Source organism: Chelonoidis abingdonii, chromosome 19, assembly GCF_003597395.2.
Source record: "Chelonoidis abingdonii isolate Lonesome George chromosome 19, CheloAbing_2.0, whole genome shotgun sequence".
In the NCBI taxonomy this organism is placed as follows: Eukaryota; Metazoa; Chordata; order Testudines; family Testudinidae; genus Chelonoidis; species Chelonoidis abingdonii.
The window spans coordinates 32,849,189-32,864,226 of record NC_133787.1 but is presented as its reverse complement, the minus strand read 5'-3'; the positions used below and the strand labels follow the sequence as shown (position 1 = coordinate 32,864,226).

The 15,038-nt window shown below is 42.3% G+C and overlaps 1 protein-coding gene across 4 annotated transcripts in view; it reads right to left on the bottom strand.

Moving 5' to 3' along the window:
- Positions 1-251: 251 nt before the first annotated feature.
- The window catches only part of CMIP (c-Maf inducing protein), a 179,913-nt gene continuing 165,126 nt past the window's right edge, over positions 252-15,038 (bottom strand). For 2 of the 4 annotated variants that reach the window (XM_075073798.1, XM_075073800.1), the window contains 10 exons: positions 14,481-14,507; positions 14,002-14,050; positions 12,388-12,495; positions 9,134-9,250; positions 7,449-7,589; positions 6,412-6,459; positions 5,485-5,631; positions 3,787-3,892; positions 3,313-3,383; positions 252-345 (listed from right to left, as the gene is read on the bottom strand). In XM_075073798.1, coding sequence (XP_074929899.1) covers positions 292-345; positions 3,313-3,383; positions 3,787-3,892; positions 5,485-5,631; positions 6,412-6,459; positions 7,449-7,589; positions 9,134-9,250; positions 12,388-12,495; positions 14,002-14,050; positions 14,481-14,507 — 868 coding nt within the window. In that variant the 3' untranslated portion in view covers positions 252-291. Of the gene's footprint in view, positions 346-3,312; positions 3,384-3,786; positions 3,893-5,484; positions 5,632-6,411; positions 6,460-7,448; positions 7,590-9,133; positions 9,251-12,369; positions 12,496-14,001; positions 14,051-14,480; positions 14,508-15,038 lie in introns of all 4 variants that reach the window. The other 2 variants (XM_075073797.1, XM_032766123.2) reach the window with 1 other exon arrangement.

Genomic DNA, 15,038 nt, shown 5'->3' with positions numbered 1-15,038 from the left:
TTTTTCCCACTCTTTAGAATCCTCTTGCTGCTACAAAGTCGTTTTTTTTTTCCAATTTAAAATTATGTTGATTTTGAAATTACAAAGCTGAAAGAATTAGGCAGGGTCTGGGCATGCTCAGTTCACCCTCCCCCACACACAGCGACTCCTCTATCTCACAACCACAACTGCTAGAAGTGAAGTCCCAGAACTCATTGCTCTACAGGTATTAGCCAAAAGTTGTTTTATTTTCTGGTTTTGTTTTTAAAATCTTTTTCTTCTTGTCAGAAGCTAGAGGGAGAGAGAGAGAGTTCACCAGGCTTCGGTGTAGCGCACATCCACTTCTTTCAGGTTGGGCAATTTAGCCTGGTTTGAAAGGGGAGGAAAAAAAAATACGAATTACTGATAAGATTGCAGGTTCTCACAAGTTTGCATTGTTAGAACAATATGAGGGTTGATGCAATGAGTGAAACCAAATAGTCACCCCAGAAAGGCCCTGATCCTGTGAACACTTCAGCATGTGCATAATTTATGCACGAGGAGCCCTATTACCTGTAAAGTTAAGCACATGTGTAACTGCTTGATGGATTGAGGCCTTATTCAAGAAACAACGAGAAACCCAGTTTAAAGACATATGAGACCTGGTTCTGGTCTCAGTTACACCAATATAAATTAGGAGTAACTCTACTGAAGCCAGAGGGATTACACAGATGCAAGATAAGGACCAGACCCTGGTCTTTAGTTCTGGCTATAACTGATTAACACAACCTGCTGTATGTAAAACCTTAAAATGACATTTGTAAAAGCGATCAGCTGACAGTACTGTAGTCGCAGAATAAAATACGCAGCATCACACACTTCTCCCTCGGTCTGTCGGATCCTAATTTCACTCCCCTATCCCCCCCTACAATTTATTATAAAGATCCCAAACATCGTTAATGACCTTTAGTCTAATTCTGATCTCACTTCAACTGTAGTTCCATCAACTTCCCTGGGGCTACTCCCAATTTCTATGGATGCAGGTGAGTTCAGACTCAGGCTCTTTGTGTTGTGGTATTAATCAGCTGCATTTCTATGGTCTCTTACTGCAACTGTAGAATTCTCCACAAACAAACAATTAGACTAGCGCCTTTCAGGGTTGTTGAAGTTTCTAGGAGTGATTATTACCTCTGCATTAAGGTTTATGTGCACATATATTTTGATAAGAGCTAGTCAGAAGATTACAGACACTGCAAGCAAATAATTTTTCAGTTAGGCAATGACTTCAGTTGTGGGTGTTTGGTTATTGTCTGGTTCAACCTGTCTAGTACGTTTGTGGTCATCTGTGTGCACGCAAGTGTGTTCCTGGCAGAGGGGGGTGTACAGGAAATGTCATCATTGCTATAAGGGCTTTGGGACTGAATCCTCCCAAAGATGCATGGGGTGGGGAGGAAAGGTTTTTAATCAAAAATATACTCACTTGGAAATCAGAATTCCCGACAAATACAAAATCAAGTGCCTAAGGGAAAGCCGGTCTCTCTCTCTGAAAAGTCACCATCTGTCTGGATTTTTTCCCCTACTACTTTTACAAGTGTCCCCTCAGATGAATGGAAGTAAAAGGGATCAGAAGGAAAAATGATGTGTGTCTCTGTTATTTCAGCTTGCTTCATTTTGTGCAACTGGCAACACATCACGCCGGTTTGCTGTTTGCCCCATAGTATCACTTGCGTGTGTGGGTCTTGCCATGCAGTGTCAGGGCAGCGCAGAACCAAAACAGGAACATGTGACTGTAAAGCCACAGAAACTGTCAGGAGAGCTCAGGGGCTGGCGTGGGACCAGAAATTCTTTTAACTCATTTATTTTAACAGACCATGTTTCAGGAGGGTGTTGTTTCTTTCAGGGCCCAACAGTCGGTGACCATGACCATGTGTGTACATGACAAGTAAATGACAATTTGCTCAAGCAAGTACTTGATGCAAGTGCAAATGTGTTAACTGCATGTACAAATCACGTGTTCGGTGGCATGTAATTTTTTACATGCACAATTATGATGCACATGCACATTAAGGTTTGGAAAAGTTAGCCCTGAAAAATCCATATGATAATAGCCCTGTGACCGGGTCTATACGTGAATTGTGTCTCCAAAGCAAGAACTAGGAGGTACATTTGCAATGAACCCTCAAAGCAGTTTTTAAATACAGCTGGTTCCAGGACTTGTCTCGAATTCAAAGCTCAGCCCAGGTTTGTGACCTTTTTGAATGAACCTGGGACAAGCTAAGATTTTGATACAAAACTCGAGGGAATGAGGTGTTCCATTTTGAGTGTCGGGGTTTACAAATCTCCAGAGATGTGACTCACTCAAAACCGAAAAGAAGAAAAAGTCCGTGTGAAGTCATGAGAACCAGAACCATCGCGCTTCACACAGCCCTTGTCTGAATCCACTCATGGCTGCTTCCCTACCCCTGCTCCACTCCAGAGCATTACGTCACCCTGTCTATGAAGTGGATAAACTCTGAACATGGCAAATCTTGGTCTGTGAGGCAGTGCACGAGTGGGCTCTGTTTAAAAAGGAGTTCTGCCTTTATAAACATCTATGTAAAAATGGCACCGTTTTGCCCAAACAGTCTAATTCTCTGTATGCATTCTGAGTCAGATCTCCTAATTAAATTGATACTCCTTTTAATCCTGGTAGCATCAGAGGGCACACGCAGCTCTGGAAGAGGGAACTAGAATCTATTCTAGCTTGTGCATCATTAATAGACCCGATTAAAAATTCTGCAATAGGAACATTTCATTTCTGATGGCACATGAACCAGAAAGAATTCAGCTTGAGTTTCATATTCCCAGCTTTTTACTTGTACGTTCAGCAGACTAGATGTGGGTGTCACTGCGAGACAAACACAAAACCTCCCAATGCTATTTCTGCAGTCGCTTTTCCACAAAAACCCCACAGTTTACACTGCATCATGTGCTTTTCCTGACTTAAACCTTCCTGGGTTTGTTACACTATGTTTAGATGCTCTGCACAGACATCTGAATTTAGGCAATGCCCACCTCTTCTTCTGGAGTTTCCAGATTGTCCGTTTCTCCATGACTACAGAACATCTCTTTTTTCAAATAGGTGAAATACAAGGTTTCCCCAAAGGCTGCCCCACCAATCACCAATGATGAGGACAAAAATATATAAAGATGCCGCCACCAATCCCAACACCAGCAGAAGACTCAGGACATCACTTCCTTGATACACATTATACTGGCCTAGGCTATCCAAGATCTTAGTATTTTGATGCTGATGCTGTCAGTATTCACAGACTACTGGTTGACTTTTACAAATGGATCTCAAAAACTAAATACCTTGAGATCTTCATAGGTGTCGGCTGAAAGTTTGGTGCTGTTCATATTTAAGCTACACAGGCTTTTCATGGCTAAAAAAAAGAAAACATACAGAGAGATATTTATGGGCTGGCTTATCTCTAACCATTTAATAATTCCGGTTTATCTACAGGGCAATGCATATACAAAGAGTGGTTTATATAGGCCCAGTTATTAAGAATAAAATATGTAACTTCAAAACTGGGCAATGGCAAGACCAGTGGATCTGAGCATAAGGTAGAGGTGAATTACTATCGGAGGGGAGGGTCCCATGAGGGACACCAAATCCAGCACCTATTCCTGCAGGCTGGGGAGATTCAGATCCCCGTTTTTGCTACTTGTGCCAATGGAAAGCCAAACCTGGACACCCACTGCCCTCTCTAATCATTGCACAGCACACAAATCCTCGTCTTTGGCACACATGAATTCCCCCTCGAGTGTATTTGGGTGACTTACAGCTCAGTGCCAGCAGCCCAGCATCCGTGACGGGGGTCTCACACAAGTTGAGCACTTGCAGCATGGTGAGGTGTTCAGAGAGAAGCCGCAAACCTGCATCTCCAAACTGCAGGGCACAAGCAAACTCCATTAAAAACCGGTAGAATATTGTTCTGCAAGTAACTTGGCTGGGTATGTGGAATATTCAGGGTGTGGTCTGCATAGGAGACTTCAACACCCCCCCACCTCCCAAAGATTATTACAATCTCGGATAACAAGAGAGAAGGGTGAAGGAAGTATTATCCACATTTCACAGATGGGGAACAGAGAAATTAAGACACTTGCTCAATGCCATAAACAACTTTCTGGTAGTTTTACAATTTGAAAACAGATCTCCTGAGTTACAATCTACAAGGCCATTCCTTCGCTGGATTGAATCCTTTGAAAATGTGCCCCTTATATTAGAGTTCCCATTCAGTCTATGTGAAATAGGCATATAGCAGTCTCACACACCAATTAGCATTAGCTGGCTACTTTGGTGCCAGGAACAACATAGTATTGGTAGGGCAATGGTCTTATTGACTCTGATCTCTGCTATTTCCAAATTCTATGTTGCTGCACAAAATATTCAAAATCAAAGGCAAAATGGCTCCAAACTGGGAATCTCACATTTCAACTTAAAAAACAAAAAACCAGAGGATTATTTCACCCCAAAATTTGTGCATTTTTTTGTGTGCAAGAGATCAGACTCCTTGTCCAACAAAAATGAACTCATTTTGAGCAAGAGGCATCTCCAGAATTCACATATCAAAAGTCTGAACATACTGGTGAGATATTTTGTCCAGTTTTGCACCAAAAAGGGACATTTGTTGTTTGCAAAACTCAGTAGACCAAAATGGCAAAAACGTTCATGTGAAATATTGAGGAGAAAGATTCACAAATTTTTCACAGTCAAATTGGGAATCAGTGCACTATTTCTGGTGAGCTCTACCATGAGGGACAAAATCTATTCATTATTGGACCTTGGAGACCAAAAACCAGCATGGAATGTAAAGAAAAATAAAATCTTAAATACCTTTCTTGTTAAATGTAGGGTAAATTAATCAATTTGGCCTCTTTCTGTTAACAAAATCACCATCAGCTGATTGCAGTTTCCTCACATTTATTCATTATGTGACTTTGCCCCCTCTTCTGTTTTTGTTTTTTAAATGTTGGGTTCATCACAATTCATGGATGATTCACTACAAGTAGCTTGAACATTATCTACAGACTGTGTTGAGATTGTTCAGATAAATAACATGGAATTGTCTCTCTTCCCTAACTGAATGAAAGCAGTAGCATTTTCAAGAAAAACACACTGACATCTATGATCTAAAATTTTGTTTCACAAAGTCAAGACTAGAGCACTCGAGTGTTGATAAGCAGCAATCACTAAAAAGGTGTGATGTGACCAAAGAAATTCATTTCAATGTCTGAAAATATTTGCAGAGTTTTGCATTGCAGTTCTTACCCCGAGATGACAATATGCCTTCTAAAATAAGGAAAACATGGTTGACTAAGTCATAAACCAGCATATAAAAATAGCAGGAAGGCAAATGCATTGTAAAGAGGCCTCTTCACGCATCAGAACTCACATTCTTCTCACAATGACATAACCTGCAATTTCAGAATTAGTCAGCACTGCTTCCGTCTCAGTCCTTCTGTCTGCAAAACACATACCTGAGTTGACCACAGGTTCAGCTGCTTGAGCGAAGGCAGTTTGATGAGGTGCTCAGCACAGGCACTCGTTACATTGGTGAAGGCCAGGCTGAGGTTTTCCAAATTTCCAAAGGATCCTGAACTTAATAACCGGGCCAGGTCCGCATCCTGAAAGCAAATATCAGTGTGATAAACAGGAGAATACTCAGACTGCAACTGTCTGCGGTAACCTGACTGATATGCTGGCCAGCAAGTGTTGCACAATTGGGCCACATGTTTATAGCGATAAACCAGAACTACTCTGTATGGCTGCTCGTTTGGCAAAGAGCTGAATACTTGTGGCAGCACTGCCTCATAACCCCTTGGAAAATGAACCCAGCTGAGTCTAACATTACAACAAAATCCTCTTTGCAAGTGTTATTATGGAAGCTGCGGGATTCATTGGCAGATTACCCACAAGACATGTTATTTACCCAGATCCAAAGTCTATTCCATTTCAAGTTCTAGGCCCCAATTCTGCTCCGCTCAATTAACTGCTTCACTGGCATTAATCAAGGTGCACGTCATTGTAGCCAACTGTAACGGTGATTGTCTGTTTCAAACTTTCAAATGTAAAGTCCAGAATCAGACTTTCTGAAGTTTGCTTAAGTTTTCTGTAAAATCCTGCCCTCAAATCCACACACCAGATTCTACTGTAAATTCCAAATCTACGCATGGATACAACTCTGACCATCTGAGCTGCACTTGTAGTGGTACTAAAAACTGCTGCACAGACCTAAAAGCTCAAGTTTCTCCTTACTTGTGGAATCCTCAATGGAATGGCTGCCCTTTAGACTGGCAAAACAACTGGGGCCCATCTCTCCCTGTGCACCCTGTGACAACGGTACATCAGTATGTCTAAAAAAGGAAAGACAGAGCCTATTTTTTCTATTAACAAGACTAACTTACTGTGGATTTGGATGGCAGTGTTAACCGTGTGGGACCACCTTTCCTTTGCTGTAACAGAGAACATACTTAGGTTACACAGGCCATTGTCCACATTTCAGATCTCAACCAGAGTACAGCAAGTTTTTAGTCAGAACATGCCCTGCCTCAGTTCCTAAGCTTCTTGCCAGTTCACCCACCAGCCTGCCTTGTTCCTCTAGGTGGATGAATTTGTTCTCAAAGTATGCAGCAGCAATGCAACAAAGATAAGTTTGTTGCTGCTGAATCGAGTTCTATGCTCGAGCACTTGATGCTTTTTGGTGCAATGCTCTGCCTGGGTTCAACCTGGCAATATGAGGTTAGCCTCATTGATGAAATAACCCTGTGAAGCGGGGATAAGATGTAGGAACAGGGTAGGATTCTGCTGCTGGTCAGAGCATTCATTGTATTTTAGTAAATCATTGTCAATCTGTGCACGTTCTTTCTTTGGACAGAGTGGAGAGAGAGACACACACACACACGGAGAGTGTGTAAAAAGAGATAGGATGTTTGGAAGGACCAAGAGGAATCACTGCCAAATGGACAAAATTCATTTAGAATTTGTAATTCTCGTGTTTAAAACCAAGAAACTCAACACAAGGAACTTGTTTACAAGCTTTAATGCTGCTTGAACTCATCAGACCATTTGATTTAGGCCTCAGGTCCATCACCTGGGAACTGAACAAAGCACTTCAAAATGCCAGGCTGTGCTGCAACCCAAATGCCACCTGTGTGTAATACGGTAGCAGGATGTGACAATATGACGTACAGTCCGATGCCACCATTGTTCTTTACGCTGATTGGAGACAGGTTATTGAATCTCATACAGGAGCATAATATGTGCTCAAACTCACAGAGAAATATCACACTAGGGATACATGTACAGTGAAATCCTCTGATTACAGTTCCCACTCTGCTGCTCCAGGGAACTTCACACTCTGGTTGTCTTTCCTTTGTACCTCCATTTCTGGAGTGTCCAGGCTGCTATGTACTGTGGCAATATCATATGCAGGGCAACATACCAGTTCTTTTAATTCCCTCTGCCTATCGCACAGCTGTTCATACATTCTCTTTCCCACGTCCGTGCTTTCCAGGGTAGAGATGATCTGGAGCTGCGTGTCATTGTTGTCGATGATGTTATATTCCAGCATCAAACACAGAATCTAGCAGAAGAAGAAAAAAAGATCACTCACTGGGAGCTTTGCCATTCATTTCTGATGAATATCTTGATTGTGGTGAGTATCCTGGGATAGACACGAACTACAGGGTGAAGTTCTACAGTCTGCATTATTATGCAGGAGGTCAGCCTAGGTGATCTTAATGACCCCTGTTGGCCTTAAAATCTACAAATCCTAATTTATTGATGGTAAAGAATGGCTTTTGGTCTCTGAACACTTGACCTATCCACCCTACCCTCTACATCTGTCCTCTTCAGTCATTCAATATTACACGGCAATTAAAACACGTAGCTTTTCTCTCCTGATCATTTTTGACTGATTTCCTCTTTTTACCAAAATCTATTTTAAAATGTAAAATTCAAGCACCAGAAGAACTCAGGCAACTTAGTATTCAACTTCAGTCAGCAAATCCCCCACTATTGAAGGAATTAATAATAAATGATAACAATACCTAAAGGCTCTTCTAGAGCATTTTTCACCAATTGCTCTCAAAGTGCTTTTACGGATAGGTCAGTATCATTATGTCCCATATTAGAAATGGGGAAACTGAGGCATAGAGCAGTGAAGTGACTTGCCCAAGGGCACCTAGTAGGGCACTGGCAGAGCAGGTCTGTTGAGTCCCAGTCAGCGCTCTACCCACTAAGCAACACAGCCTCTTCTTAATATAGATACTATTAAAATTACCTGAAGTAAATGAAATAAGCTAGTGAAGAACTAAAACTCCTTCTCCCTATTTAATCATATTTCCCTCTGAACCAAAACATAAAGCCACATTTCCAAAGGAGCCTCCTCTAAAAGGCACTCACAAAAATGACATGGCACACCTATTAGTGCAAGAGCAATATGCCACTCCATGCACTAAAAGTGCACATTGGTGAAAACAAATGACAATTTCCAATGCACTTTTTACATGGATGCTAATTTTGCAGGTGCAGTTTAAAATACTCTTTCTGAAAGTGTGACCCCATAAAATATATGATTAGCTACGAGAAATACAGGTTTCTTAACATTTGATGGAGCCTACAGATGGAGTTTGATGTATAAAAGTTATGCAGGGTATCTGAATGTCTTTAAAAGCTTCCGTCCTGTCCTGCACTACATATCTCCCCCTTCCATACACTGCTGAACTAGACATCAGCCTCCTCAAGAATTGGCTGTGCTGGTTCCCTAGCCCTCACAACCCCTCTGCCTTTGTCTGTCCTATTCTACGCAGCCACTGCAATCACTGTCGTTTCTTGATTCAAAAGCACACATCATCATGAAACCTCTGACTGACTACAGTGAACATCCATCCGAACGTATCTACAGCCACTTTTCATGTATCTTATGCTCATAACTGTGGCAAAACAATACTTCACGGCAACCACATAATCAAAAGAACAGAACTTCCCTCACTATTACACAATAGTTTTAAAGTTGGCCTAATGCTTCTATAATCCCAGCAGGGCTTGTTTTAGAAGAGGCAGTTAAGGATTCTGATATGATTTATTGCCCACAAAATATATCTTAGTGGTTACTCTAGGAATTACCTCCACCATGGTCTGGTTGCCTCTCAGAGCCAGGAGCATGCAGGGTCCAAGTTTGTTTTCAGCCAGCGAAAGCAGGAATTTTTTGGTCTTATAACAAGACCCCATTAAAATATGAACCTGTTCAGAAGAGGAGAGAGGCAGAGATTAGAGAAGTAACGTGGATGTCCCTAAAACAGTCAAAGAGTCACATTCCATCTACCGCAAGGGAAATCGTAGCAGTCAGTACTGTGACAAAGAGCTTGCGATATTTCAATAGCTTCATTGCAAAGGTGGCTATCTTTGCATTCCTGAATGATCCCTTGATTGCTCATTGATTTCAATGGGATTAGTTCACTGAGAAAGGTGCTACCCAGCATGAGTCGTGGGAGCAGATTCTGGCCCTTAGTGAATATAGGGTTAATGAAGGAGCTGAACTGACAGTACAGGAAAAGTACTCCAATTACCCAAGGACAGGTGGGCAGAGGCAATGCAGTCTTCCCCATAGAGCCCTGATCTGGAGGGACAGCAGAGTAGCCCAAATGCAGCTTTCATGCTCATTTGTAGCTCAGTTTCTCTTCTGGGATGGCCAACAAGGAAGCCGGGTGAAGTCCTGGGGTGGTATTGGCAATCAACCCATTTCATAGAGGCCACTGGATCGCTGCTGATGGCTTTTGGTTCGTGCTGCTGACCTAGTTGGATGAGAGCCTCTGAGCGAGGTGAATAAGTCTTTCTGACAAGGGGCACCACCACCTGTTCCCTGGAACAAGAGGTTAGCCTATCAGAGTGGCTGCTTGGAAAACTGGGGTGTGCATGTGTGAGAGGAATCCCTTGGGAAGGCAGGGTTCCTCCACAGAGGTCACAGGAGTGAGCTGAGCCAGAAGCTGGGAAACTTCCATTTCCTTTCCCATTCATGAGACACTGTTTTGCTTTCTCTTCTACACATTTTCCCCCCTTGAACATAAGACTTCACTGAGCCCCTCTTCATTCTTCTCTGCTGAGTCATTCCTCCAGCTCACAGACTCCATATTCTACGGCCAATCCCGGAGCCGTGACATCACAACATACGCAGAGATAGTTTTATGCCAGAAATGCAAAATCACTTGCAAAATTCAGTCAAGAATCTGGACTCCGCTCATAGAAGAGAATGAGAAAGACCTTATTCTAATTCCAAGGCATCTGGAATGGAGAATGGGAGAGTCCTGGACTTCTCGCTCACCATGGCACTGCCCACAGAATGCTATTCAGAAATCATGCATTGGCTTCCTCGCAGAACAGTGAGAGACCCTTTACAGCTTCTCCTGGGCCAGGCTGACACTGGGCACAACATGCAGTGAGAGCTGCATCTCTCTGGAGCTAACAGCATGGCTATTCCACTGGAGATAGACCATTTCGACAGTGGCCACATACATTGCATAAGACTGAAGGAAAATCTGGATTTGTGTGTGCGTGCAAAGAATACTATGCAACAGATGAGGACAAATGGGGTTTGAGGTATGATTTCTATACAGACTCCATATAGGGTATGGCCACAGAAGCTCATGGCCTTAGAGGAGATTCATATTATAAGTTTTGCCCCGGGCCTCATGAAGTTCCTCAGCGCTACCGCGATATTGGACTCTGCTAGAGAACATCTGAAACCTCATGGAAAACACTGACAATTATTCTACAGCAGAAGCCATTCTGCACACAGAGTAGATCATATACTATTGTATCTTTTTTCATGCCTCATTTTATTGTCAGTGAGGACTTTCCATTAACAAAGGATCATTGTTTCCTAAGTGTTGATTTGCTGCTGCTGTCTGTAAGCGAGGTGCTCTCTGAGCCAAAAGGGTCTCATTTTCAGGCAAATGTCCCTATTAATATTTTTTTTTTAAGATCAGGAAAAAAAAATACTAAAATGCTAAGGTTCAAGTCAGAACAGGATTTTTTTTTCAAGCTTTACAGTTAGTCATTTATAGCTCTTTAAATATTTATCAATATCCTTGTAAAGAGCGCAGACTATGCCATAGCGCTATGGGCTAGGAGCATCATGCTTTCTCATGCTACCTTGGGCTAGTCAATGCCATGCAGTCACACAGCTCCCTCAAGAGCAATGATTCAGTTTTAACAAAGACTGGGATTAGGACTGGCAAGGACAGAACGCAGAAGAGAAAAAGCTAAGCTGTGACCAGGATCCGGTTCACAATTCGCTGATGAGCTTGAGTTTCAGTGACTGAACAGCTGGGCATGTAGGTACTTACATCACCCAAGAGGATCCTTTTCAAAAATGCCTATGGAACTTAGTGACAGATCACGGTCGGATCCGAGCGCCTCACAAACATTAACCTAGGTCTCCTCACAACAGGAAACGGGGAAGGACTATCTTCCCACTTCACCTTACACATTGGGCACAGAGGGATGTAAACGGCTCACTGGGAAGTCTGTGGCAGAGCCAGGAAATGAACTCGGATCTCCTGTGTCCATTGCCATGATTTCTAACAGTAACAATAACTGGCAGAGCAATGCTGATGTTCTCCAATTACATCCCCGAGAAGAAAACAGAATATGAAAACATGCAGATGGAGAGGAGACACTAGACAGAAATGTTAAAATGTGTGTGTTCCATTGGTTCCAATGTTTCGGTTTTGTTGAAAATCCACAGTAACCTACAATCCTCAGACTGAAGAGGTGGATGTTATGAACAAAATCCCTTCAGGTGACTGTATTTTACTGACAATCAGATCATTAATGGTGATCACCACCTAAGGGGACTTTTGGGGGTGGGGGTGATACCAATAAAATAAATGGGCCAAATTTTCAAAAATGAGAATGCAAATTCAGTTATTTGCATGTGCAAACACATCCGTCTGTCTGTCATTGTGCTAGTGCCCGTCTCTGCCATACAAATGCTCAGTCTGCATGTGCAAACGTGTGGATGCCACTCCTGCACTGTGTGAGACAGCATCCACTTCTGAAAATGGAGCTCCTAACTTCCTTTTAAAAAACACCCGCTTCTGTTTGTTTTAAGGCTGTGCTGAGGGAGCTTATTTAATGATCTATAAACACTACACGTATGGCTTTCTTGTTAACATACAAGCCAAACTGCCATTGTAAGTGAGAACAATGGATTACAACTGGTTATATGAAGGTTTGGATTTATTGGTTAAACATTGATGGTTCACAGTGTAATAATTTCGCAAGACAGGGACAAAGCAAATAAAGCTACTTATCACCAGCTACATACTGGCTAAAGACTACAAAGAAATGACTAAACTCACGTTATTGCAGACACGTACCATACTGGCAAATAGTTCTCCGTCGTCATCACAGGCCACTCCCCCAGGACTGTATAGCTGGAACCAGCCATCTTTGCCAGCCCGCACACTCAGCAAACACGAGTGGACCTGCCAGACAAAGCAAAGGCACTTGGAAGGTTAGGGTTACTGGCAATATTCTCAGCACGTCCAGCAAGTCACCTAGTGTCTGCAGAGCAGCCACTCCACAAAGCAAGGGGGATTCCTCTTTTGGTGTTAATATTATTATTTACAGAGCTGCAGGCAATTCATGATTTTTGCATCACTCAACAGAATCAACACTTGAACAAGGAGTGGAACTCTATCAATGCTGGCTGCACAGCTCTTTTCATTTCCTTCACACAGAGCTCAAAACAGCATTAATCTAGAGCAGCTCCACTAGAAAACAAAAGGCTTAAATGCCTGAGCTCCCTTCATCACGTGTGTCTTCGTTTCTGGTGTGAGCAGAACACCAACAGTGGCAGATTGTGGCTTGCTCATTCGACTAATGAAATTTTATTATTCTTCCTGCTGCTGTGAAACCTCACTAGGTGCAAGGGGTGAAAGCCAGGAAAGAGACTGCAGCAGAGACAGAAAAGGCAGAAACTGGGCAGAAGAACTGGCCCAAACAACTGACACTCATTAGTCCAAATGAGGCTCTGCACATGCCACTGCCATTGTAGCTTCTATTATATCTAGCTCCATGGTCTTTAAGAGGAGTCCTCCCGCTTCTTGGACTCTGATGCCTTACAGCAAGCAGTCCCACTTGTGACTTTCTCATTTTTAATGGGCATAGCTTTATTTCAGGTTTTCGGTGAGGGGCAGGTGAAGCTAATTAGCTTGCATTTGGGTACATAATAATCTTGGGCCAAGTTCATCAGTGGTGTAATCCTACAGAAGTCAATGGAGTTACCCCAGAGTGGCGAGTTTGACTCAGAGTCTAAAAAAACCCTGACTGCCAAAAATTCTCAGCACGGACGACAATTCAGGTTCAGCTTGCTCCTGGCCTGTAGTTCTGTGGTAGCTCTTTTTCACTGCATGCTGATATAGAAGATTAATGGTGAGGAGAGGCCCTGTCTGAATCAGCTGCAGCTGACTATGTTAAACAAGTTACATATGTGGCTGTGAAGCAGTCAGCCTTCATGATGCAAGAGCTATGCACTGATTCCAGGAATACCCTCCTTTGCTCATGAGAACAAAGTCACTGGCACCCAACGAAACTGAAATGCAGCTAAACAAAAACTTGGTGTTTTGTAAATCACAGGATCCAGAGCTTGCTGCTCCCCTGTTTTCAACAGACGAGGAAGAGCCCTGAGGGAGCATACAGCAAATAGGAGAGTAATTCTTGCTGGTTGCACTTTACTGCAAAGCAATGACATCATCAACTAATTTCTGCCACAGAGGATGGAGGACATGTTTATATACAAGGCAAGAAGCCATTCATAATACTGCAGCCTATATCCTGAATGCATTTCGGCAATCTAGGTGAATCAAGGGCAGCAGACTGAGAACTACACAGTGCTCTGGCACTTGTACTGCTTCATGCAGGAATGTTTGACAAGTGCACTCACAATCCCTTTGATTATTACTCTGCTTAAACTGGAAAAAGAGACTCACTTCTTGTCTTGGGTCTTCCGCAAATCTCTGAATCACATATTTCAGCTCCCTAAAAAAAAAAAGGATGAAAGCCAACAGTTGATTGGTTGCAGAATTCACACAGGCGTCACATTTCTTGTGGCTTACACTTTAAATTTATATATTTGCAGTTTAGAGAGAAATAAATGGAACAGCGTTCACAAGAAATAGGTGGTCTAAAAGTGATAGTGCCTATTTAAACGAGGCTTGGAAAGCTTTCAGTGATGCACAGTGACAAACTGTTTTGTAAATTCTATCAGTATCAAATGTCTTTAGTCCATGGACTTTTGCTGCGGCAGTAAATTACAAAGTATACCACATAACTTTATTACTAACAGAACATAACGCTCAGACCATCACAGACAAAAATATTGGAGACAAGACGCCAATCGACCCACTCTTGCTAGTGCTGACTTGTTTATGGTATCGCAGAAAGGCATTTTAAAGAAACAAACACTTACTTTGTGAATTTTTCATGTGCAAGAGCCCTGCAATTAAAAACAGGAAGGTCTGAGAATTTGATTTATTTATTTATTTTTGCAATTCTTACCAACACATTCCCTAAACATGCAAAACAACTGCAGCCCACATGACATAAAAGAGACAATATTGCAGACATAGACTGAGATAGAAAACCCGTTTCATTTAACAGTTACAAAAAACTAATAGCACAGGGACAAAATCCAGTCGTTTTTACCCAGTCTTTATTTAGACAAAATTCCCATTAAACTTAAATGGAGGTTCACGTCAGCAGAAAGACTAAAGGACTTCACGATTTGGCCACTGAACTTAGATTTGTAAACAGAATTTTGGCTCCCTTGAAGACCCAGGTGTGTTCTTCAATTGCACTGCAAGGCCTGGTCACAACTAATCAGTGTCGTACATCATTAAAGCAATTGTTGGTCATTTTGTAAAGTGCACTGCACCATGGTACTGAGTTATACTTCCCCCCAGGAAACCCCAAAAAGACTGACTCAGGGAAATGATGCCACTGTTTCATATTTCCCAAGCCATCCTAT